Source organism: Xenia sp. Carnegie-2017, unplaced genomic scaffold (genome assembly GCF_021976095.1).
Source record: "Xenia sp. Carnegie-2017 unplaced genomic scaffold, XeniaSp_v1 HiC_scaffold_41, whole genome shotgun sequence".
Lineage (NCBI taxonomy): Eukaryota > Metazoa > Cnidaria > Anthozoa > Malacalcyonacea > Xeniidae > Xenia > Xenia sp. Carnegie-2017.
The window spans coordinates 373796-397894 of NW_025813506.1; the positions used below are offsets into that span (position 1 = coordinate 373796).

The 24099-nt window shown below is 37.9% G+C and overlaps 4 protein-coding genes and 1 long non-coding RNA gene across 8 annotated transcripts in view; 3 read left to right on the top strand and 2 right to left on the bottom strand.

Annotated features, from left to right (window-relative positions):
- Positions 1 to 1319, top strand: part of LOC124456022 — a 1685-nt gene extending 366 nt beyond the window's left edge. The window contains exons 2-3 of the long non-coding RNA XR_006952073.1: positions 660 to 1041; positions 1131 to 1319. This is a non-coding gene — a long non-coding RNA (uncharacterized LOC124456022). The remainder of the gene's footprint in view (positions 1 to 659; positions 1042 to 1130) is intronic.
- LOC124456021 (alpha-ketoglutarate-dependent dioxygenase alkB homolog 7, mitochondrial-like) overlaps positions 1 to 12392 on the bottom strand; it is a 27308-nt gene extending 14916 nt beyond the window's left edge. For all 4 annotated transcript variants that reach the window (XR_006952072.1, XM_047006567.1, XM_047006566.1 and 1 more), the window contains exon 1: positions 11927 to 12392. Coding sequence is in view for 3 of the 4 variants with exons in the window: in XM_047006567.1 (XP_046862523.1) it covers positions 11927 to 12205 (279 nt within the window). In the remaining variant the exon portion in view is untranslated. The remainder of the gene's footprint in view (positions 1 to 11926) is intronic.
- LOC124456019 (filamin-B-like) lies at positions 12375 to 19567 on the top strand. Its single transcript, XM_047006561.1, has 10 exons — positions 12375 to 12584; positions 14997 to 15142; positions 15290 to 15490; positions 15623 to 16006; positions 16152 to 16352; positions 16835 to 17212; positions 17350 to 17550; positions 17681 to 18061; positions 18752 to 18952; positions 19025 to 19567. Exons 2-10 carry the CDS (start codon positions 14998 to 15000, stop codon positions 19333 to 19335), a joined length of 2403 nt encoding a protein of 800 aa, XP_046862517.1. The 5' UTR covers positions 12375 to 12584; position 14997; the 3' UTR covers positions 19336 to 19567.
- A 2332-nt stretch (positions 19568 to 21899) lies between these two features.
- On the top strand, positions 21900 to 22731 carry LOC124456079 (protein ALP1-like). The gene is made up of 2 exons (XM_047006614.1): positions 21900 to 22100; positions 22222 to 22731. Exons 1-2 carry the CDS (start codon positions 21900 to 21902, stop codon positions 22729 to 22731), a joined length of 711 nt encoding a protein of 236 aa, XP_046862570.1.
- Positions 22732 to 22906: 175 nt separating this feature from the next.
- On the bottom strand, positions 22907 to 24099 carry LOC124456049. Its single transcript, XM_047006593.1, has one exon. The coding sequence runs from the start codon at positions 24057 to 24059 to the stop codon at positions 23049 to 23051; it is 1011 nt and encodes a 336-aa protein (XP_046862549.1). The 5' UTR covers positions 24060 to 24099; the 3' UTR covers positions 22907 to 23048.

Sequence of the window (24099 nt, forward strand, 5' to 3'; positions counted from 1 at the left end):
AATCATTATTATTGCAGCATGCTAAGTTGATGTTCGAATAAATTACTTCATTTTTTTTTACTCTGGTCCGCAGAATCCTGGCAAATGTTAAAGCCAATAAATTAAGCTGTTTTAGTAATTTAAAAAAGTTATTTGGAAAACGTTTTTAACAATGGATTTGAATGATAGTTCTCACTCGGAAAGCGAGTTTTACTATGCCGACGAGCTTGGAAATATCGTGGAAAATGTTAGCAAAAATATAGCAGAAAACGTAAGCATGGATGAAAGGGACGAAAGTTTTACGCATGAAATTCAAGATTACATTATGGCACAACGGCCATAACCGCTTGACAAAAAATAAATACGTTATTTACCGTTTATATTTCGGTCCGAATAGAAAAATAGTTCCTCTTGAAATCAAAAACGGCCTTTGGCCTCGGGCCGTTTGAGACCTCTGGAAAACATTTTTACATTTATTTCAACCGCGTTCAGATTGGTCAAAGCCCAATCCAAACATCAAATGGCTGTTCTTTTTTCGCTTGAATGGACCTCCCCAAAGTCTCGGTCCGTACAAGCGAAAAAATAACTTGACCAGTATCCTCCTGTACGAACCTCTCGCTCAGTCATTAACATATATATATATCTTTTTAATTTAATTTTAATTTTTTGTACTTGAATAGTTCGATTCAGCTGGTATTTTAAACAATACATCTGATGAGCTGTTGAAGGCATGTGGCATAAAAGGAGGGCAAGTTATACGAATCAAAAATGCATTGGCAACGATTAACAACTTGGACAAGTTTCTGCCAGTAAGAAATGTTCCATCCACCATTGAACCATCCACCCAGAAGATCGCTTTATCCACTAGTCATTCCTGTGCCATAAATGACAATGTCAGCAATTCTTCAGCGTCAATTGAAGAAGCTCATTTGTCAACAGGCACACCGTCACCTACAACATCCAGTACACCTCGACATACCATAGCATCTGAAAAGAGTAATCAACCTTCACCAAGCTTTGTAGTTGAGGAAGAAAGGAAACCAAACAAGAACTGGATAAAAGGTTTTAAACTTCCTATTTCTGAATGTTAAATAATATACCTCATAATAGGTCACATTCTAATGTTAAAATTTATCTTTTGTATTTTACAGTTTTCTCCAAGAGTGAATGAAGCACTGCAAGCAGGAAAACTTAATGGAAACCTTAGGGATGAGTTTACTGGGGACATTTGTTCTTCTATTAAAGCTCATACAATGTTTCCATCCAGAGAAGAAAAACAAAGAGTGGCGTCCATGATTGTAGAAAAATATACTTTTCTTGTCGATTCACTTGGAGCTGGTACAGTAAGTCATATTCATATTATTTAATGCATAAGATAATCTTTAGAAGAAATCCTATAGCTTTGCTCGCTATCTCTTATAATGTGCAGCATGAACTTTCTTCGTTACAGGGGTCATGGTTGAAAGCAATCATTAATCGATTCAAAAACATGCGTAGAAAGAAGACAAATTCAACAACAAGATCTGTTTGTGCGTCTCAAACTACACAAAAGCAGCCAGAAACAAAGATATTTCTAAGCTGTTTTATATATATATATATACATTTAACTTTACTTGTTTCATATATTGACTTGTTCATAGTATGTTTTATGTTTTTGTATATATTTATATGTGTGAATACATGCATATAAATCATTTCATTTTTTTTAAATATATTTATTGCTCAGCATTTTTGTGTCGCGTGTTTAACTGGCCTTACATAAAACAATAAGGATTACAAAATAACACCGAATTTAAGTGTCATTTTGACACCGGACGTTAAGGGCTAAATTAGCACTTTAACAAGTGCTATAATAACACCAAGAATAGGCGCTATTTTAGCACCAAACTCGGTGTTAATTTAACACCAGTAAGAAAATAACACCCGAAATGGTGTTATTCTGTACCTTTTAATTTAACACGACTTTTTAGTGTTAAATTAACACCTTAAAATTTACAGTGTTCTGCCTATGTTTTTGACATCTCCATTGCTTTTCCCATTTGTATTAATTTCTCCATCGTTATTTCAGAGTCTGCTAACGCTTTTCTCCGCAATTTTGAAGACGAACCATTTTGTATGATCTGAGTTTTTATCTCTCTGCTTTCTTCATGAAATTCGCAGGATTTGCCAGTTGTTTCAATCTCGTATAGTACGCGGATATGTTTTCTCCTGGGAGTTGTTTCGCTTGACGAAACTTATAAACTTCGAATTCTATATTCTTCTGTGGAGGGAAGTAATTTCGTAACGCTTTCTCCACTTTTCTAAATACATCTTCTTCTCTATCTGGCTCGTTAATTTCTAAAGTTTCGAATATCTCATTAACTTCTTCACCAACATAGTGCAGGAGCATCGCCTTCTTTTTTGCGGCGTTTGTGATGTTCATTGCCAACAGCAAATTCTCCAATCTTGACACGTATTTTCCCCAAGCTTTTCTAAGGTGTGGTTCTTCTAAGTTGAACGTCGGGAAGCTAGGCAAAGCTGTCATGTTCGAAATATAGTATCTTTCTCAGGATCATATCATATTTCTTCGTCCCTTCATAATCTTTGTCGCCAGATGTAATATTGTAAGATTCCGCCCCCCTTTAATTACTTCGTCATAATACTTTTATACAGATCTTTACTTAATTATAATATACGTAATATGACGTACGAAATACTAATAATTTACATAATAACTATACTACAATGTTAAAGTTGTGTTGGGTTTCAATTGTACATTCGGGTACGTCGGGAACGATAAGGAACAATACAGAAAACGTGGGTGGAACGGAAGTAGAGAGAGCAGAGAACGGAAGCGAAAAATAGTGAGAATGGCGAGAGAAGCGAGATACTTTTAGGGAGTAAGAATAAAAATTGTTTAAGAAACGGAAAGTTGTTATTGTGATATTCTTCGTGTTCTGAAGACATTGGGACGGAGGTCAATTTTCGGAATACGTGGCAACTACCGACGAAGGATTGTGATTGTGATATATTGTGAAAATTTCGTACGAGATATTACGCGTCCCATACAAACATGGCAAACGACGAAGCAAAACTCAATATAAAATTAACTCAACTGAAGTTTTCTGCACAAAGAACAGCTAAAATATTAGATTCGGGAAAGGGAGAAACTATCGAACGACAACTGAACGCACTCAAAACAACTATAAAAGGAAGCTGACAATTTTAAAAGAGCTGTAGAAGCAGCGAAAATCGAAAGAGAAGACGATCTTGAAGAAATCAGCGATTGGAATGCAAAAATCAAAACAAAAATAAGTGAAGCCGAAGACGAAATAAACAAGCTACAACGCTGGCTGAACAATAGGAAATTAGAAGAGGAACATCACGCTCGCGAGGAGCAACTTAAATTTGAAGTAAAGCTTCAAGAAACAAAGGCTCAAGTAAATGCGAAAATTCAAAATTCAAAGTCCGGGGACTCAAAAATAAGTGATGAAGGTATGTCGGTGAGATTACCAAAAATAAATATTACGAAATTTGAGGGGGAATACATGTATTGGCACAGATTTTGGGGGCAATTTACGGAGACGATGGACAAGTCAAATATAGCTTCCGTCAACAAATTCACATATCTGTGTGGTTTCCTTGGGCCCAAAGTTAAGCGACGAGTAGAATCATTACCGTTTACCACCGAAGGATACAATAGAGCGAAGTCAATTTTAAAAGATCAGTATGGGAAGAATTCGGAAATTATAAAAGCTTACATAAAAGAAATCATGGACTTGCCTCATATCTCCGGAGCAAGCCCGAGAAAGATTGCAGAATTTAGTGAGAAGTTAAATCACAGTGTCCAAGCTTTGGAAACGCTGGGTAAACTGAAAGATGTCTAAAGAAATGTTTCCATGACTCTAGACAAACTCCCAGCCATACGTGGGGACCTTGTAAGAAATGATCCAGAATATGAAAGTTGGGACTTTTCCAAGCTTACTGAAGCAGTCAGACAGTGGACCAGGCGAAATCCAGCCTGTGAGAAAGAGTCAGAAACACCTGGATGGAAATCTAGAAGGTCAGAGAAAGTCTTTCATACTAATGAAAAGAGGTGTGCGTCTACTGTGAGGGAAATCACAAGTCGGGGGAATGTAAAGTAATCAGTACTGTCAAGGAGAGAACAGCAATTTTAGTCAAAAAGAAACTTTGTTTCAACTGCACAGCAGGACAGCATCATGCTAACGCTTGCCCCAGCAAGTCATCATGCAGAAATTGCCAGAGACGACACCATACGAGCATATGTGATGTCGCGAATCGAAAAGAAACACTAAACACAGGTCAGACTGTGTTGAGTACATATGGATCTACTGGTGAAGGAATTTTCCCCATTCTTGTTGTCAAGATAAATGGAATTACATGTCGTGCATTCATCGACTCAGGGGCTGGAAGCTCATATATTCTGGTAAACTCGCATCTATGCTGAGGGTGAAACCAATTGAGACACAAACCACTAAAGTTGACATGCTTTTGACATCAAAAAGAACAAGACTGGAAATCTATGAAGGGGAAGTTGAAGCAATAGACAGTGATTATTCAACGAAGGTGCAGTTGATCAAGGTAGAGAAAGAAGAGTTACTCACAGTGGACAATCCACACTATGAAAACTTACAAAGAGAGTTTGAACACCTGAAGAATGCAAAATTTGTTGATAATGATAAGAAAGCTCAATTACCTATCCATATCGTTTTGGGAAGGGGGGAATATGCACGGATAAAAACTCGCACGAATCCACTAGTGGGAACTGAGGGGCAACCAATTGCAGAAAAAACAGAACTCGGATGGTTTGCCATGAGCCCTGGTGTGGAAACAAACAGTAAAAAGATGTTGCTTACCCAAATTTTGCAGAAGGATTATGAAGATCTCTGCAGGTGGATGTGCTGGGCCTAGCAGACACTGTTGAACACGACCAATCGATGGTGTATAACGAATTCAAAGAGCAATTAACGCGATCACCGGAGGGCTGGTACGAGACCGGACTTCCATGGCGCGGAAATCATCCACCTCTCCCATCGAACAAAACAGGAAGCATCAGAAGGTTGGAATCTTTAGAGCGACGATTACCGCGAAAGAAATTAACTGAAGATTACAACGCAGTAATCCAAGACCAAAAGCACAATGGCATAGTTGAACCAGCAACTAACGTAGCAAAAGGTAATGAATTCTACATACCTCACAAAGAAGTCGTACGCGAGTCAGCGTAATCCACTAAACTGAGAGTGGTGTACGATGCATCAGCAAAAGCTTCACCAGAAAGTCCTTCTTTAAACGAATGCCTGTACGAGGGACCTACGTACAAGCTGTGGGAAGTGCTGGTAAGAGCGCGAAGTTTTCCTCTTGCAATCAATGGGGATATTCAAAAAGCATTTCTCCAAATTCGTGTACGCGAAAGTGAACGGGATTCTTTAAGATTTCACTGGCGACCAAATCCACAGACTGATGTAGAAGTACTACGGTTCACGAGAGTTTTGTTTGGATTGGTTTCTTCTCCATTCCTACTTGGGGGAGTTCTCGAAACGCATTTGGATCACTGGAAAAGCAAAGCTCCAGTAGCAGTTGAGGCTCTGAAAAGGTGTCTGTACGTTGATGACATCATTTCAGGAGGATGCACTGTGGATGAATCACGAAAAAGGAAATTGGAAGCTATTGACATTCTGGGTGACGCAACCTTTATCCTTCCTTCATAAGTGGGCATCAAATGAAAAGGAGTTGGATGAAGGTATTGTTAACAAAAATCATGAAGAGCAAACTGCGGCCAAACAACAATTTGGGGTGCAGCTAACTGAGACGAAGATCCTGGGTACAACGTGGAATAAAGAGAAAGATATGTTAAGTGTACAAATAGGACATTGTGGGAAATTGCCAACGAAGCGCAACATTTTAAGTCGACTGGCGAAGATTTATGATCCAATGGGAATTGCATCCCCTCTGCTTTTGCAAGGCAAACAAATCTATCGAGAGGTGTGTGACCTGAAACTACCTTGGGACGCGGAATTGATTGGTAAATTGAAGCAGAGCTGGGAGAAGTGGGAAAACACCTTACCAAGCGAAGTGACCGTGCCAAGAGCGGTTCTGTCGTTCCAAGAACCCGTCTGTAGTTTAGAGATTCATGGATTTAGGGATGCCAGCGGTGAAGGTTTGTGCACAGTCGTCTACACAGTCGCTAAACAACCATCTGGAGTTACTCAGGAATTGCTGGCAGCGAAATCAAGACTTGCCAAGAGAGGACTGACTGTCCCGAGGTTAGAGCTTGTTGCAAGTCATATGGCCGCAAATTTGGTCTCGAATGCTAGCAATGCGCTGAGACACATTCCACACAGGAGACACTTCTGGTCAGATAGTACTGTAGCTTTATGGTGGATTAAAGGAGAGGGGGATTATAAACAATTCGTGTCGCATCGAGTGGCAAAAATCCGAGCTTCTAATGAGATCGTGTGGCATCATGTGCCAACAACCGACAATCTGGCCGACCTCGGAAGCAGAGGTGGCAAACTGACCTAGATGTGGATGAAAGGTTCTGCCTGGCTATCAGAGCGTAGTCTTTGGCCACCAGATCTTATAGTCAAACCGTCGACTGACTCCCAAAGTGAAGCAAAGGCGACGAGAGTAGTTTTGAGCACGGCTATCCAGCGGTCAGACTTGGCAATATTCAGTGATATTCTTGAAACACATCCATTGCGGAAGGCGATTCGTATTGGGGCGTGGGTGAAACGATTTATTGATAATGCTCGACAAAACAGAGATAATAGAAAGCACGGGCCACTGACATCTGAAGAAGTGGAAGAGCAACACATGTCATGGATAAAAATGGTACAAGCCGGAGTCGCAGAAAACCCAAAGTCTCAAACGGATTTTATTCAGTTAAATGTACAACCCGACGATGACGAGATTTTAAGATATCACGGTCGGATACAAGGAAAGTTCCCTATTTACTTGCCTGATGACGCTCTATTCACCGTGAAGTTAGTGGAAGATGCACACTTGGAAACACTCCATGGGGGGAGTTATACTTACGATGGCAAAGGTCCGAGAAAGGTATTGGGTTCCTCGGCTTCGTCGATTAGTCAAAAAGCAAAGGAAGAGATGCTACAGATGCAAGAGATTCACGACCAAACCGTATCAAGCTCCAACACCTGCTCCTTTACCAAAGACTCGAACAGAAGGAACCACACCGTATAAAGTCATTGGTGTCGATTTCGCCGGTCCGATTAAGTATAAAGTCAACAAAAATCAAGAAGGAAAAGCCTATTTAGTGCTCTTTTCCGGTAGTTTGACGCGAGGAGTATATCTTGAATTGTTGAAGAGTCTTGAGACAACTTCTCTTCCTGCAAAGTCTAAAACGGCTCATAGCAAGGCGAGGTCGTCCTTCGCTGATTATTTTCGGACAATGCAAAAACGTTCCAAGCTGCAGCGGCATGGTTAAAGAAAGCAATGCAAGACGAGAGTTTTCATTGCGAGCTCAGTAAACATAGCATTAAATGGAGATTCAATCTGTCCCGCGCACCCTGGTGGGAGGCCAGTTTGAGAGATTGATCGGTGTGTTCAAATGATCATTTTACAAAGTCGTTGGTAAACGACTTCTGAAATTCGATGAACTGGCAGAAGTTGTTCTGGACGTAGAAATTTGTATGAATACTCGACCGTTGAGCTATGTAGAGGATGATGTTGAACTCCCCGCCATCTTCGTTCGTACTGCAACAGACGAATGTCATCCCTGGAGTGGAGAGTCATCACATTAAGAACGGCGAGCTACGGAAGCGAGCAAAGTATTTGTACAAAATCAAAACCCAATTCTAGAACAGATGGCAGCGAGAATATTTAACAAGTCTACGTCAACGCAATCAAGTTAAATCAGCAACCGAATCTCATCCGAAGGAGGGAGATATCGTTTTGATTAAGGGTGAGAAAAACAGAGATATGTGGAAGATCGGAAAGGTAACGACGTTGATCCGTAGAAGAGATGGAGTTGTGAGAGGAGTCAAACTTCAGTGTGGAAAAATATCTCTTGAGAGGCCAATCCAACTGATCTATCCTTTAGAATTACAATGTGATGTCAGCAACCATCAAAAGAAGTTGCGATTGAACGTAAAAGAATTCAGACCAAGATGACAAGCTGCTGTGGTTGCGGAGGCAATACATCAGGAGCTAATGGAACAGGAATGAAATAAACTTCGAGACAAAGTGATAAAACATGTGACTCATTCGTAGTTACATGTGAGGTAGGGTGTTGCAAATTATGTTAAAGTTGTGTTGGGTTTCAATTGTACATTCGGGTACGTCGGGAACGATAAGGAACAATACAGAAAACGTGGGTGGAACGGAAGTAGAGAGAGCAGAAAACGGAAGCGAAAAGAGAATGGCGAGAGAAGCGAGATACTTTTGGGGAGTAAGAATAAAAATTGTTTACGAAACGGAAAGTTGTTATTGTGATATGCTTCTTGTTCTGAAGACATTGGAACGGAGGTCAATTTTCGGAATAATTATATCAAAGATAAAGATAAGAAACGCTCGATTTTTCTTAGCGTTATCTGAGCGAAGACTTAAAAATTACTGCAAAGGTTTATTAACTCCGAACAAACTGTCGCACGAGAAATTATGGGAAGCTATAAAGAATCATTATGTTCCAAAACCGTCAATGATCGTAGAACGCAATAAATTTAACACGCGTGTCAGAGGAAATAATGAAACAATCTCGACATTTATGGCCGAACTTCGTGCATTATCAGTACATTGTGAGTTTGGCAGTGCGTTAGATGAAATGTTGAGAGATCAGTTAGTCTGTGGCGTCAACGAGGACGGAATACAGAGAAGGTTATTAGCCGAACCTATTTTGGATTTAAAACGAGCATTAGAAATTTAACATGGAATGGAAACAGCCGTAAAAGATGTCCAAGATTTGATGAGAGAAATGCCATGAGATCGATCAATGAATAAATTACACAGGTTTGGGCTCAAGGACGAATCTAAAGAATGCTACCGCTGCGGGGGAAGACATGACCAGGCTAAATGTCGGTTTAAAAAAGAAAAGTGTTATATATGTGATAAAGTCGGGCACATAGCTAAATGGTGTCGAAAAACTATAAACTATAAACTATAAACTTTCGGAAAAAGGAAGGGCGGACCAGTGTGAATATAAATCTAGTGGAGCAAAATCAAAGTGATAAGCAGCTTGCGTACAATTTATTTAACTTCAAAGACGAAGACAAAAAGCCCTATCGTGAAAATTTGACCTCGAATGACATAATGTCAACATGGAAAATTGATACCGGAGCATCGTTCTCGGTAATGAACGAGAATCTTTTAAAGAAGTATGACAATTCATTTATAGATGATTTCGGTGAATTAAAGGGCGTACGAGCTAAGATTTACGTCAAACCGTTTACGAAACCGATTTTCTGTAAAGCTCGTTATGTACCATACGTAATGAAAATGAAAATTGAAAGAGAATTAGAATGGCACGAATGTCGAGGATTAATTAAAAACGTACAATATTCCGATTGAGCAACGTCTGTAGTACCAATAATGAAGTCGGGTGGAAGTGTTCGATTGCATGGTGATTATAAAGTCACTGTGAACAAAATTTCCCATCTAGATGCTTACTCAATAGTTAAGATTGAAGAAGTCCATAACAAACTAACAGGAGGGAAAACATTTACTGAGCTTAATTTAAGCTACGCTTATGAGCAGATGGTACTTGATGACCAGTCGAAAGAATTGGTGACAATAAACACCCATCGGGGATTGTACCTTTACAATCGTCTGCCTTATGGTGTGTCATCGGCACCTGGAATTTTTCAGAGAACAATGGAAAGCTTACTAAAGCGAATTCCATACACAGGATTCTACTTGATAACATTGTGGTTTCCGGATCAACAGATGAAGAACATTTTCAGAAGTTGGAGGAAGTACATGCGAGTACATACGAGTAACATACGAGTACATACGAGTAACATACAAGTACATACGAGTAACATACGAGTACATACGAGTGACATACGACTAATTTCTGGTCAACAAATGAGAAACAACACAATTTCTTCAATACATTGATATTTGCGTTTATTTTTCCTTGTATTTGTGTGGACTTTGGGGCAACCATTTGATGGATTTAAATGCTGAAAAGGTATTTTACTTTCATACTACATTCATTTGTATGTTTTAGTTGAATTTGTTATAGATATTTTGTCGATGCGATTTGCCAGTATTTGAGCGCTTTTTGACATACTTTCACCTAGGAAATACATATTTATGAAAGCAATTATACATTCATTTTGGTCTTTAAGATACTGATTTTGCAGTTAAAAGACTGAATTATATCAGCTAGAACTTTAAAAACATTAAAAGTAAGCTGAAATTGTACGCATAATATGACATATATACGTAACACAGTGCAACTCTCATTTAATTCAAATATATATAATGTACATTTATTTCATATAGCACGTTTTGAAAGCATTATTTATACGTTGTTTATTTAATCGCTTTCATAAATATGTATTTCCTAGGAGGAAGTGTGTCAAAAAGCGCTCAAATACTGGCAAATCGCATTGACAAAATATCTATAACAAATTCAACTAAAACATACAAATGAATGTAGTATGAAAGTAAAATACCTTTTCAGCATTTAAATCCATCAAATGGTTGCCCCAAAGTCCACACAAATACAAGGAAAAATAAATGCAAATATCAATGTATTGAAGAAATTGTGTTGTTTCTCATTTGTTGACCAGAAAATAGTCGTATGTCACTCGTATGTACTCGTATGTTACTCGTATGTACTTGTATGTTACTCGTATGTACTTGTATGTTACTCGTATGTACTCGTATGTACTCGTATGTTACTTGTATGTACTCGTATGTACTCGTGTGGTGTTTTAGTCACGATCGTATAATGAATAAGTAATAAGGAAGCTTGTGTACATATAGAGGACATTTCTCTAATAAAGACACTTCTCCACTCATCCTGGACTGAGTATATTACACCACTAAACTGAATACTGCCACATTCCTAGGCCTTTCACAAGCATTATACAAAGTATTATGAAAAATAAAGCAAAATATGGTTTACTTACATAAATAAGATATTTCTTAAACAGAAATGGAAATTAGTGGCATACTGTTATACATTTTATGCCAATCTCAAAAATGAATGATCTGAAGAAGGAATGATTACATATATTTCTTGTGAATGGTGAAAGAAGAACAACATTGCGCAAAAACATTATCCTAGATTGATATAGTTGCTTAATGTGTATGACTAACACACATATTGGATGAACTTAAGGATGAAAAATTAGGACATTCAACAAAAGCAGTTGAAGAAAAGAGACTGCAAGTAAATATTGCTTAAGTAAGAGAATGTATTAATGGAATGACATAAAAAGTCAAATTGCTGATGTATTTATCAAACAAGAAGAAAAAAGCAAGATGTCAATGAGTATAATGTTAAGACATGGGAAATTATACATCACATAATAAGATAGGAGTATTATAAGGGTCAAGTTGGTTCAAATTTTGTTAAAAAATTGCTGAGGTAAAAAGAGGACAGTAAAAAAGGGGAGGAACTTGTTAGTGAAATAAAACACTAATTTTTTTTCACAAATATATGGGTCAGCTAAATGTGCTGGGCAGAAAAACTGACCAGATTGTGTAATGTCATTGATGTGAATGTACGAGTACATATCTAAATTAAGCACATTGAACTAAATCTTAAAAGCAGCAAAAGGCTTTGAATTTTCAAAGACTGGAAACACAGAATCTTAAAATTATAAGATTAATTTTCAGCAAAACGCTAACAATTATCAAACTTCAGTTTGTACGATCACCTAATCTTTGCTTTAGGCGATTACACAAATTTTGGCCCATAATTCTTGACATCATGCTCTACTTCACAAAGAGAATACAATGATAAACAATTTGTACGTACATCGTCCCAGTGCTCCTTCTGATAATGTTTCGTCTCCAAAATTGGTCTTGCTTCTTCATAAAGCAACTGTTCTTCATTTTCACTGACAAAGTCATCAAAAATCATAAATTGCTCTGAGAATTGTTTCTCTACCTTGGTAATTATCTTATAATTTTCATCATTATCCGAACAGATCCGAACTCGGTTACTGAAAAAAAAACTACTCAAATATTTCATGGTCAATTTTCCATTTTCGGCAATAAAACTACTGCAAAAACTTGGCTTAAAGCAGAAAGTCATTGGTATCGTATTCTTCGTACATTTACGAAGAATGTAATGTTTGTATAATGTTGTATAAATGTAATGTTTGTATAATGTTGTATAAAGATGCAACTTATCTTATGCTTGATTACACTTCATTCCATCCATCAAAATGTGCTTGGAAACGGGTAATTAGAGCTCTCATGTCTTCACACGACAAACGCACAGACAATATAAGTCAAGACTGACCACACCTGTTCCGTTGTTCAGAAACAAAGTCTTGATATAGGGCTCCATTTCAAATACAAGCACAATTACTCAAATACTCAGTACAAAGTTAAACGGCTATTGAAATTGCGCAGATATTCGACCTTTTCCTGCGACTTTGAGAGGCATAATTTGGTGGAACGTCTTTGAGGTAACAATTAACATACCACAATAGATCTGTCGCTGACATTAACAACTTTTTGTCGCAATGTGTTATAGTTTGTTTAATAATGCGTACATGTACAATATGCTCAAATCATATAGCTATATAAGGTTGTTAAATGAAGAGCAGACGCTTGAAGATGGTGTATATAGACTGTTGATTCACCATACATATTTTATATCTATTTGAACACAGAAACTTGAGACGTAAACACGGCAGTGCACACGGTCTCTGTCTTCTAAAAATGAATGTGTTTGCGTCTGTAGACTAAAATAACAAACAGCAATAAATCAACGATGTTATAGAAATAAATCAGGGCAACAGAATAGTACTAATTGACCATGTTTTTCGCCGTTCTCGATTTGTTGTCATAATTGTACTTGAGGCGAAGATACTCAATATATATGCCTATAACCTTCCAAATATGACACGACAAGCGCTATATTTAAAGCTAAGTTCTGTATGCATTTTACGTGGAATTGGCTTACTGAGGTCCATATGAACAAGAACTACAATAACTAGTAGAAAATATATAATGATGAGTCAGATAATTTGCTGAACATGGATTTCTACTGAGACACGTAAACGCTCTTTAATTTAATCGCCTCATTTTATATTCATTTCACTAATTTGAAACCCTTTATGGAAAAACTTGCTTTTCTTTGTCACAATCAAGCTGATTCGAATTGATTTGCAATGTATTCGTATGTTTTTCATGCAATGTTCCGGGTTCCCGATGTCTAGACATTATATTGCTCTATTTGAAATCGAAAACCTGCATGATGACACTGTGACCTGTGAAATTAATATCCCAAGCGTTTACCGAGGATTTCTAATCGCAGGTTTGCTTATTACATTAATGCCTTAAATGGAAGGAAGACAAATGTCAAGCGTTTGCAAGCACACCTTTTATGGATAATTTAGTTAATCCAAGATTCCAGTCAAGCGAATTACGTCAAATTTTAGAAGAAGAATTTGTTACGAAAACGAAATAAGGCGCGTTTCAGACAGCTAACTTTTCATGCGCCGATTTAAGTAGGTACGGCAGTAGAGCGACGTATGGATCAGTTGCGTACGGCAGAAATAATTTGGAACGACAGATGATTATGTTTGGCAGAGCTTGTCGCACTATCCGGCGTTGGAGGGACGTTGGTTCATCCCTCCGCTCCAGTCATATGCCAAACCTAAATGCTCTAAATACCTTTAAAATACAATTAGAATATGGCCAAGCCACTCGGCCAATCAGCGTCCTGTATTTTGATGTTCTATATCTCATAGTGCCTAAAATTCATGAAGTGCTGTTTGCTATAAAGCTCAAATAAAATGCATAGATGGAGTGAAAACAACGGAGAACAATAGTTTATTAGTATTCTCTAAATCCATTATTCTCTATATAGAGAATACTATATTGGACATGGTGTTATTATTGTTTAATTCCTATTTATATTATCTAAATAGAAAATACTAATGCGGTTAAATAAACACCCTTGTGTCTTTTGCCATGTTATAAGATGGTTAGAGCATGATCACTTGTGTTCTATGGAATTTAGAGTCCCTCACATTACATAAAAACTCACTCGGGCTTCCCCCTGGCGAGTTTCTATCTAATTATCTAAATCCCATAAAACACACATGATTATGCTCTAACCATTCCTTAGGTTTCACGCATGTGAAAAGTCCGCAGTCTCACCCAGTCTGAATTGAGCCTAACTGTACGTATGTGCAATTCATTCAGCTGTGAGAAGTGATCTTGGAAAGGTTGAAATTCATTACATCTGTCATAGAACGAAAATGCACAATGCTTTCGATGTTACGGAAAATTATTTGGTCCCGTCAAACTTTATGCAAGCGCAAATATATATGCAAGAAAAGGATAGAAAAACAAAAAAAAAACAGATAAACCGAAATCCATATACAGTGCAATCGAGCCTGGGAGAAGAAAAGGACTGGGATACAATAACAAGGCTTTATTGACCTAGCGCGAAGTCTTTACCAAGACATATCAGACCGTGGTGTTTTTTGTCTGCAGACCGAGCCCGTAACCCGTAGGATGAGGTTAATAATTAATTAATAATTAATTATATCGCATTATTTCACGTGAAATGAAACTTTATTTCTTTTCTTGTCCTCCCTACAGACGCTTTCGTTTTTTGGTTTTCGTCAGATAAAAATAAATCATTCGAAATTGTCACGTCTGCTCAATGCAACACACTTTCCCAGTGTTCTTTCTTCGACTTGCACTCGAACATTTTTTTGTTCGTTTTTCTCTTCGTTGTCAAATCTTTTGTCTGCTACGTGCAACAGAGTGGCAAAATTGTTTTTGAACTAATCAAGGAACGGTAGTTCGCCGGATGTGACGCAATTTCATTTCCCATATATTATTTCCATTTTCAATTTCAGGATGTCGCGCTATCACGTTGGTGGAAGATATAACCAGAGCCAAGCTTCTAAGGTCACATTTAATCCATTGACTGTCAGTTTAGAATTGTTGGGAGTCAATCTCCCACGGGAGTTTGAAGATCTAACAGGAAGGCTACAGCGACCAGGTAAACAACAGAACAAAATAAAGTATTTTTGTGAGGTATTGAAGGTTATAAGGAAGGGTCATACTTAATATGAAGCATATCTGGCGGAATTTGTTGTACGAATCTTGACAACCCGACATTAAAAATGCTCTGAAATTATTTTGAAAGGTGATGAACGTCCGAGAGATAGTCTGAATTTAAAACTTTCACACGATAATAAAGTGTCAGTGACGTTTGTCCCACAAGTTGCTGGTAATCATATGGTGTATATTTACAAGAATGCACAAGGAGTCACTGGGAGTCCTTTCACCGTTCGGGTAGAAGAACCCTTACCACTGGATCCTTCCAAAGTGAAAGTATTTGGCGATGGTAAGTTGAGAGGAATCGCAGGACCGCAGGATAATTTAATAAGTTTAATCTTTCTCGTTACCTATTTGTGCAACTTTCCTTTAACTTTTTTTTGATCGTTGCTTAGTTTTTCTAAAAATTGTATTTTAACAGGCCACAAACGTGGGACCTCGGGACAATTAAGCAAGTTTGTTGTTGATGCTCGCGATGCAGGAAATGGCAGTATTGGTTTCTCTATAAAAGGTCCCAGTAAGCCTGAACTAAACAGCTTCACTAAAGACGATGGCACGTGCGAGGTCAATTTTCTCCCCAAATCTTCTGGAACGTACACAATACACGTCAAATACGCAGAGATGGACATCCCGGGTAGTCCGTTTACTTGCGCAGTCGCAGAAGTTGAAGGACAAATGTCTGATAAGGGAGACGAGAGCCTGGTTACGACAGTCGCAAGTAACCCGTTTACACTGGCGTTAGAATTGCCTGCGCTTAATCTCCCATCCGATTTTATATATCTTACAGGAAAACTACAGCGACCAGGTAAGTGAATAAAAAAGTGTTCGTGTTTAAAAGAGTTTTAGGTAGTAAGGCCTGGTTGTAATAACCTATTAAGTATATCAGGCAAGACTTTGTCATGAGAATGTTTACAACCCGTAATAAAGATGTTCTGAAATTATTTTTAAAGGTGAGGTGCGTCCAAAAGACAGTCTGAAGTTGAAACTTTCTCCAGATAATACAGTTTCTTTGACATTTGTCCCACTAGTCGCTGGGGACCATTTGGCATATATTTACAAGAACGGGCTGGAGATATCTGGGAGTCCTTTTACCATTCGTGCAGAAAAACCCCCGTCACCGGACCCTAGAAAGGTGAAAGTAATTGGCGATGGTAAGTTGAGTAGTGTTTAACAATGGTAGACCATAACGTGTTTAAAGAATGTTTGTCAACCAAGATGCATTGTGTGCAAATTACGGCGTGACGGTCATTTTTGCTGGCCGAGAAAAGGGCGGCTTCTTTAATATATCGACGCGGTCAAAGTTCTCGAAGTATTTATTCCTTATGTAGTCAAGGCAGACGTTTATTATCACTGTGCAACATCGTTTATTAATTTTAACAACTTTTGATTAAAATTTGAAAAGGTTTCTTTAACTTGAGGAAGAAAGCAAATTGCTAAATTTCAAGACGTTCCCCGGATTCAGTCTGCCGCGGGCTCAAAAAGATATGAATATAAACAAAAGCGCGAAATGCATCTTGGTTGACACATGTTCTTTAGTAGTTCAATCTTTATTGCTACACAATTGCGTAAGTTAAGTAACTGTACTCCTACTTTCTGTGATCTTGTCTTCGTCTTTCAAAAATTGCATTTTTAGGCCACAAACGTGGGCATGCGGGACAATTGAGTAAGTTTACTGTTGATGCCAGCGATGCGGGAAACGGTGTTCTTGGATTCTCCATTAATGGTCCTAGCAAAGCGGAATTAAACAGTTTATCAAATGAGGATGGAACGTGCGATGTTAGTTTTGTACCCGAAACTCCAGGAATTTACACCATACAAATCATATTTGCGGATCAGCACATCCCTGGTAGTCCCTTTGATTGCGCAGTCGCAGAAGTTGTCAGTTCTGTGCCGGATAAGGGAGAGGAGACCCCACCCATTAAAAGTAACCCACTGACTTGTGCGTTAGAATTGGTGGGAGTCTATCTTCCTTGGGACTTTAAGTATCTTACAGGAAAACTCCAGCGTCCTGGTAAGCGAATGAAAAAATATTGGTGAAAACGCAGAGGGGTATAGGGCAGGGTCGTAATCTACATGACAAATTAGGCAACATTGCGTCATAAGAATGACGACAACCAGCTCTACAGGTGATCTAACTTTATTTTTAAGGTGATGATAGTCCAAAGGATAGTCTAGAGTTGCAAATTTCACCCGATAATGTAGTCTCAGTGACGTTTGTCCCACTAGTCGCTGGAGATCATTTGGCACATATTTACAAGAACGGAGAGGTGGTGGCTGGGAGTCCTTTCACCGTTCGTGCTGAAGGGCCAATACCACCGGACCCTCGGAAGGTGAAAATATCTGGCGACGGTAAGTCGAGTTAATGGCAGGACACCAAAACTATTAGATTAGTTCAGTTCCTTCCCATTCCGTATTTATGTAAATTTTCTTCTAACGTCCTGTAGTAGTTCATTAGTCTGTTTATTAATTTAAATTTTAGGATACAAACGCGGGACTGCTGGTCAAATGAGCAAATTTACTGTTGATATTCGCGATGCCGGAAATAGTGATCTTGGATTCTCTATAAAGGGTCCTAGCAAGACTCAATTGAGCTGTTTATCAAAAGAGGACGGCACGTGCGAGGTGAATTTTGTTCCCAAACTTCCCGGAATGTATACGATACACATCAAATTTGCGGATCATCATATCCCTGGCAGTCCCTTCACTTGCACAATCGTAGGTGATGGCTCTACGCTGGTTAAAGAGGACGACGGTCCAAATACTGCACCCACATGCAAGCCGTTTACTCTCGTGTTACAAATGTCGGGAATTAGCCTTCCGTCCGATTTTGGACTTCTAACAGGAAAACTGCAGCGGCCAGGTAAGCAAGTGCAAAATAGCGTATTTTTTACTAAGTATTGGAGCACGCTTGCTCTTGCTTAGATTTTGATCCCCCCCCCCCTTACCCATTAAGTGTCGGGGAAACCCTGGGAACTTTCCCCATGAAATTTAGAATTCTGTCTCTAACATACATTTCTCCGATTTAAAATAAACTTTCCGGCAATCTGTAGCATAAAACTTTGAAAAAATTTTATAGTAATGAAGAACAAATTAGACATAATACACTTTCGAACAATTTTTAGGTTTCAGAGTTGAAGCTAACTGAGTTCAATTTAGATATTTTTTATTGCCTGTTGACCTGTTATTAGCTTCATTGACTTTTTTCGTTAACTCTGACTCATTTCACACATTACGCGCCTATGTGCCATGACATAATGGCCCAAAGGCTAGTCAAAGCCTGGATACATTGGAGATTGGAGGGTATGTTTATTCGTAACATAAAGTATTTCGAGATACTTTGTCACAAGAATGAGGATAACCAGGGGTACATCCAAAACCTTTAAAAAAACACAACTGGTTATGAATTTGTAAAGAATTAAATTTTACCTATGGAATTGCCTCTAAGGTGTTTAAAATTGTAATCTTATTGCAAGAATGAGTAGCAGTAATTTCTTCTAACTTGTTCAAACTGATAACCCTTACTAAAGATGTTCTGACATTACTTTTAAAGGTGATGATCGTCCAAAGGATAGTCTAAAGTTGCAACTTTCCGCAGATAATACAGTGTCTTTGACGTTTGTCCCACTAGTCGCTGGGGATCATTTTGCGTATATTTACAAGAACGGAAAAGAAGTCTCTGGAAGTCCTTTCCCGGTTCTTGCTGAAGAACCCATCCCACCGGACTCTACAAAAGTGAAAGTAATTGGCGACGGTAAGTTGAGAGAAATTAGCTGCATGCAACCAAAGCATTTTGTTTACTTTAATCATTCTCCTGAACTTTTAGGCTATAAACACGGGACTGCAGGACAAATGAGCAAATTTACGGTTGATGCCCGGGATGCGGGAGAGGGCGGTCTTGGATTCTTTATGGAAGGTCCAAGTAAGGCTCAATTAAACTGCATGTCAAAAGAGGATGGCACGTGCGAAGTGAATTTTGTACCCAAAAATCCCGGAGTATACAAGATACACATCAAATTTGCTGATCAACATATCCCTGGTAGTCCTTTCGCTTGCTCAGTGAGAGATGTCGACGGTACTATGCCGAATATGGGAGACATAAGCCCATCATTATTAGCAATGCTTGAATTTCCTTAAATATAATCAACTATATTAACTATCATCATTTTTAACGGACTTGTTAACAATATATTTAATTTATAACAAGTACGCTTAACTAGTTGCATTCCTCATTTTAAGAATAGGTTTTTACCTGGAAAAGTTATTGAGAATACTTTGTAGAATTAGATTGGGCAATTAATGATGTTAATAGTCATTGATGAAATGCTTTATGTAGTATTATAAAAAACAGATTTTATATCAATCGAAATGATCATCTATATGTCTTCTGTTTGTGTTAACAATGGTGCATTTTGTTTTGACGAATAATTAGGTATATATAATTTTCAATATAAGTTTAAATAAATGTCTTTTCGGTTTTGTACCCAGAACGCTTGTGCGTATTTAGGTACAGTAAATGAATGCTATGCGTTTGAAAAGTTTAATAATTGAATTTTTTGTGTTTAAATAATGTTGATAGAAATAGGTTGCAATACAAAACTTCATGGATCGATTTTTTGCATTCGGTCTAACAACATGCGCTTGCATATATTTGAGGTTTTCATAATTTGTTTGAACATGCAAATATAAAGGCTGAAACACACTAGGCAGTCGCTTTAGTCGCGCGTCTAAAACTACCGCTTTGCGTGGTTACTAAGCTAGTAGCTTAGTCGCGTCAGCTAGTCGCTTTGAAAGTTCAACATGTTGAACTTTTGACTTTGGTCGCTTCAGTCGCTTTACTGATTGGCCAATAGATACATTTAACTTCATATCATATTTCCTGTCATAGCATCATAAAATTTAAAGGCCAAGGCAATATATAGTGAATTCACACTGGAATCTGTTTCTATGACTTATCAAATAACAATCACCGGAACCAATGCACAACCTAAATGCACAGAATAAATTATCCACGATGGTCGCTGCATCATATTGGCGTGTTTTAACTGGCTTGTTCTCTTTCTCCATATAGTTTGTACTGAGTAAATATTCATATATTAGTAGCTATAATAAAGGCCAAAATAAAAGTGTAAGTGTCTGTAACAAACTAAAATCACCGCCATGTTACGCACTACTAGCGTACATGGCTCAATCACGCGTGCGACTGTGTGTTCAGGTTTAAGGCATGGGTTTAATCACGCGTGGCAAGTTCTTTCAAAAGTTCTTTCAAAATTTTTGTTTGGATTTATAAAAGAAAATATTAAGTATTCCCATGAGCATTGTCAATTGGTCGTAAGTTTAAAACAACTTTATTATCAAACGATTGGAATTTAAAGACATTTGAGCCGCGAATCCACCTAAGCGCTTCTATCGCATTTCTAAAACTCAAAATTATTTTTTAAACTTTTAAAGAAGTGTTATTTATACGACATGTGCCTGAAAGAGGGGAAACCATGCAAAAAGAGACCATGCACTAATCTAGGGGGGGTATAAAAATTATCAAAAAAATGTAGCCCCGATAAAAACATGCCTACGACTTGTTTCATTACTACATCATTCATACCCCAACCCATAAGAATTGTAAGCTTTTTATCTTTCTATATAATGAAAATCAAATGTACACTCATTCTTATTATCTGCCATGACCCAAGGCTTCCCAAATTCAGTTGGCATCATTATCCTTTATGTTATGCATTTTGACGGTGAATGAGAAAATAAACCAACAAATGCCTCAACGCATACAACCAAATTTCAGATGAAGTGTCGCATAGAATACAGCTGTCTGCTGTCATAATAATTGAAATGTAAATTTTTTGTCACACTCCTTCCCAAGAATAAAAATCATCACAGTGCGTTCTGGAATCTCAAGGATAGCTACCGACCATTTTCATAGTCTACTGCAAAAAGTTCTTGATTGGAAAACATAAAAACAGTGACAGTCAAATGATGACGGTTTGTTATCAAATCGTCATCAATGTTGTAATAAATTATTCCTTGTTGTAATAAATGTTTTCTCTATAATCTTTTTTGCTTTGCTTGGGAAATACAATGTAGGCTGTGGTCATGCTGATACAGCATAAAACTTTATGGAGTTGATCCTTACTCAAGAGCTGAACACTCGTCTTTTCATGATGATTGCCAACAAATTTTTTGTAAATACTTATTGTGGATACTCTCCTTAATCTTGCAAAAACAATTTGATATCCATTGCCTAACTATAATTGACATCCTTGCCACATTCCATCAAGTAATGTATCAAATTGTTTAAAACATATTTAATCCAATTAGTGTTCATTCAATCTTTGAAAATGTACATGAACTTCACGTTCAAAATTAAGGCCCTGTCTACACGTATCCGGATAAATTTGAAAACGCAAAACTTTTTTTACGGATGTACGTTCCGTCCACACGTATCCGGATAAAACGCCCACACAAACCGTATACTTTTGAAAACGCTGTCCAGAGTGGAATTTTTGGAAAACGGAAAAAAATTAGTCTCGTGTGGACGGGTGAAACCGTAAAAATACAGAAACGATGACGTATAACTATTATTTGGTCAAACATGGCGGAAACACGAAATTCGACCTGGAAGAACAAATGCTTGGTGGAACGGTTTTATACGTGAACTAGTAGTCCCAGAAGAATGGCGAGAAAATTTTAGAATGTCTCGAGTTTCCATTGACAGACTAGCCGAAGAATTAAGACCCTACATCCAAGGGGAAAAAACTATCATGAGATCTCCTGTTGATGTGTTGACCCAAGTTGCTATCACACTATATTATCTCAGTGATGAAGGTCGTATGAGAAAGACTGCAAATGCGTTTGGAATTTCTCGACAGACCGTTTCCAAAATTGTGAGAAAGGTATGCAAGGCAATAACAATACACCTTGGACCAAAGTATTAAGTATGTAACATTGCCATTTACTGAAGAGAATGTGCAAGAAAAAGTGAAAAATTTTTACAGAGCACATGGTTTTCCACAGTGCTTGGGTGCAATTGATGGAACACACATTCCAATAAAGCAGCCACGACAAAATCCTACTGACTATATTAACCGAAAAGGTACTTACAGTTTGAATGTGCAAGCTATATGTGACCATAAATACTGTTTTATGGATGTGGTTGTGAAATGGCCTGGAAGTGTGCATGATGCAAGGGTGTTTTCAAATTCCAGCCTAAACCAATTGTTCAAGAATGGCAAGATACCACCATGTCAACGCAAGATTTTAACTGATGAAGATCCAGTTCCTATTTTTATATTAGGCGACCCTGCATATCCATTAATGCCATACTTGATGAAGGAGTATTCAAATGGTGGGTCTAATCAGCAGGAACAGTATTTCGGTATGACTTTGTGCCAATCAAGGATGGTCATTGAATGTGCTTTTGGTAGACTCAAAGCTCGTTTTGCAGCTTTAAAGCGTCCAATGGATATTAATCTTGATGAGCTACCTTTGTGGTGTATGCATGCTTTGTACTACATAATTTTGTGAAATTAGTGGTGAAAGAATTGCAGAAGAAAAGGTCACTGCTTCTGTCGAGTATGACAAACAATTTCAGCCAGTTATTGCCAACAATAAATTCAGAACTGACTGTAATGAAGCTGAAGGTAATAAAATCAGAAGGATATTGACAAGGTACTTTGATCCATAGACAAACCAAAACTTCAATGAACAATGATTTAACAAAACCTATTTTTTATTTTAACCCAAACTATTTTCATCTCACTATGCAATATTTGTTACTAAGTAACTACAACCTTATAAAATATACATATCACTCTATGTTCATTTCAGTAATGCATATTATATTAAAAATTTTCATTTGTAAACTGACTAAAGTGCAATGTGCTATTTTCTACATTCATGGGTTGTGCAGCCTGTGGTCTGTTCCAACTGTTTACATTCATGGGTTGTGCAGCCTGTGGTCTGTCCCAGTTGCTGTTGTAACCAGTAAGCGGAGTTGCAAATTGGGGAGGTGATGGTTGAGGATGCAGCATTACTTGGCAAAGCATAGAAAAACCTTCCACAATACACCCAGTAAGTTGTTCCATATTTTGCGAGAATTTCTTCATTTGGGTAGCCTGCTGCTTATCCACTTCGTCCATCTTTTCAAGAAGACGTTTTTTTATTTCAAGATCTTCTTGCATGGCATTCAGGAGTTGTTCGTCTGTTGATAACTTTCTCTTTAATCTGTTTTGTCTATAATTCTTCAATTTAGAATTTAAAAATTCTCTTCGTTCAGAAACACAGTTTCGTTCATTTTCTTCATCGTCAAGAGTAGGTATTTCGGTATGAGGGCTGCTGGATGTTGAGGAAGCTATGGGTGTACCAATAGAGTTGGCGGGACTGGGACATATTAAACTTGAGTCAAACTCTTGTTGAATTTCTTGCGTCTCTATTCCAGATGCCATTGTAGTCGTAGCTGGTGGGCCTCCCCATATTTCCTGACATTTCTCGAAATAAATCAGCACAACTATTCCATGCACACTTTTCTTACCACAATCAACAGCAGCGCGCAATTTGAGTCTGATAGCTTTTAGTTTTGAAGTAATAATTGACTTATTGACTTCATTATTCTGGTGGGGAAACTCTTTTTCAATTTGGGCTGCATCATGTTCAGATGGATACTGAGCGAGGAGTAAATTCAAAATATCAGAATATTTAGATTGGCATGTCTCCCAGTCAACATTCTCCGCAGTTCTTGCAGTTTTGTACTCAAGAACAACGTTTAAAAGGAGCTCCACTTCATCGTCCGTCCACACAAAGTTTTCGGTTTTGCTCTTCTTGGATTTGGACGAATTTTCTAATGCGTTTGACATAATTTTTGAATTGTATTTAATAGCAATGCGCAGAAGAATG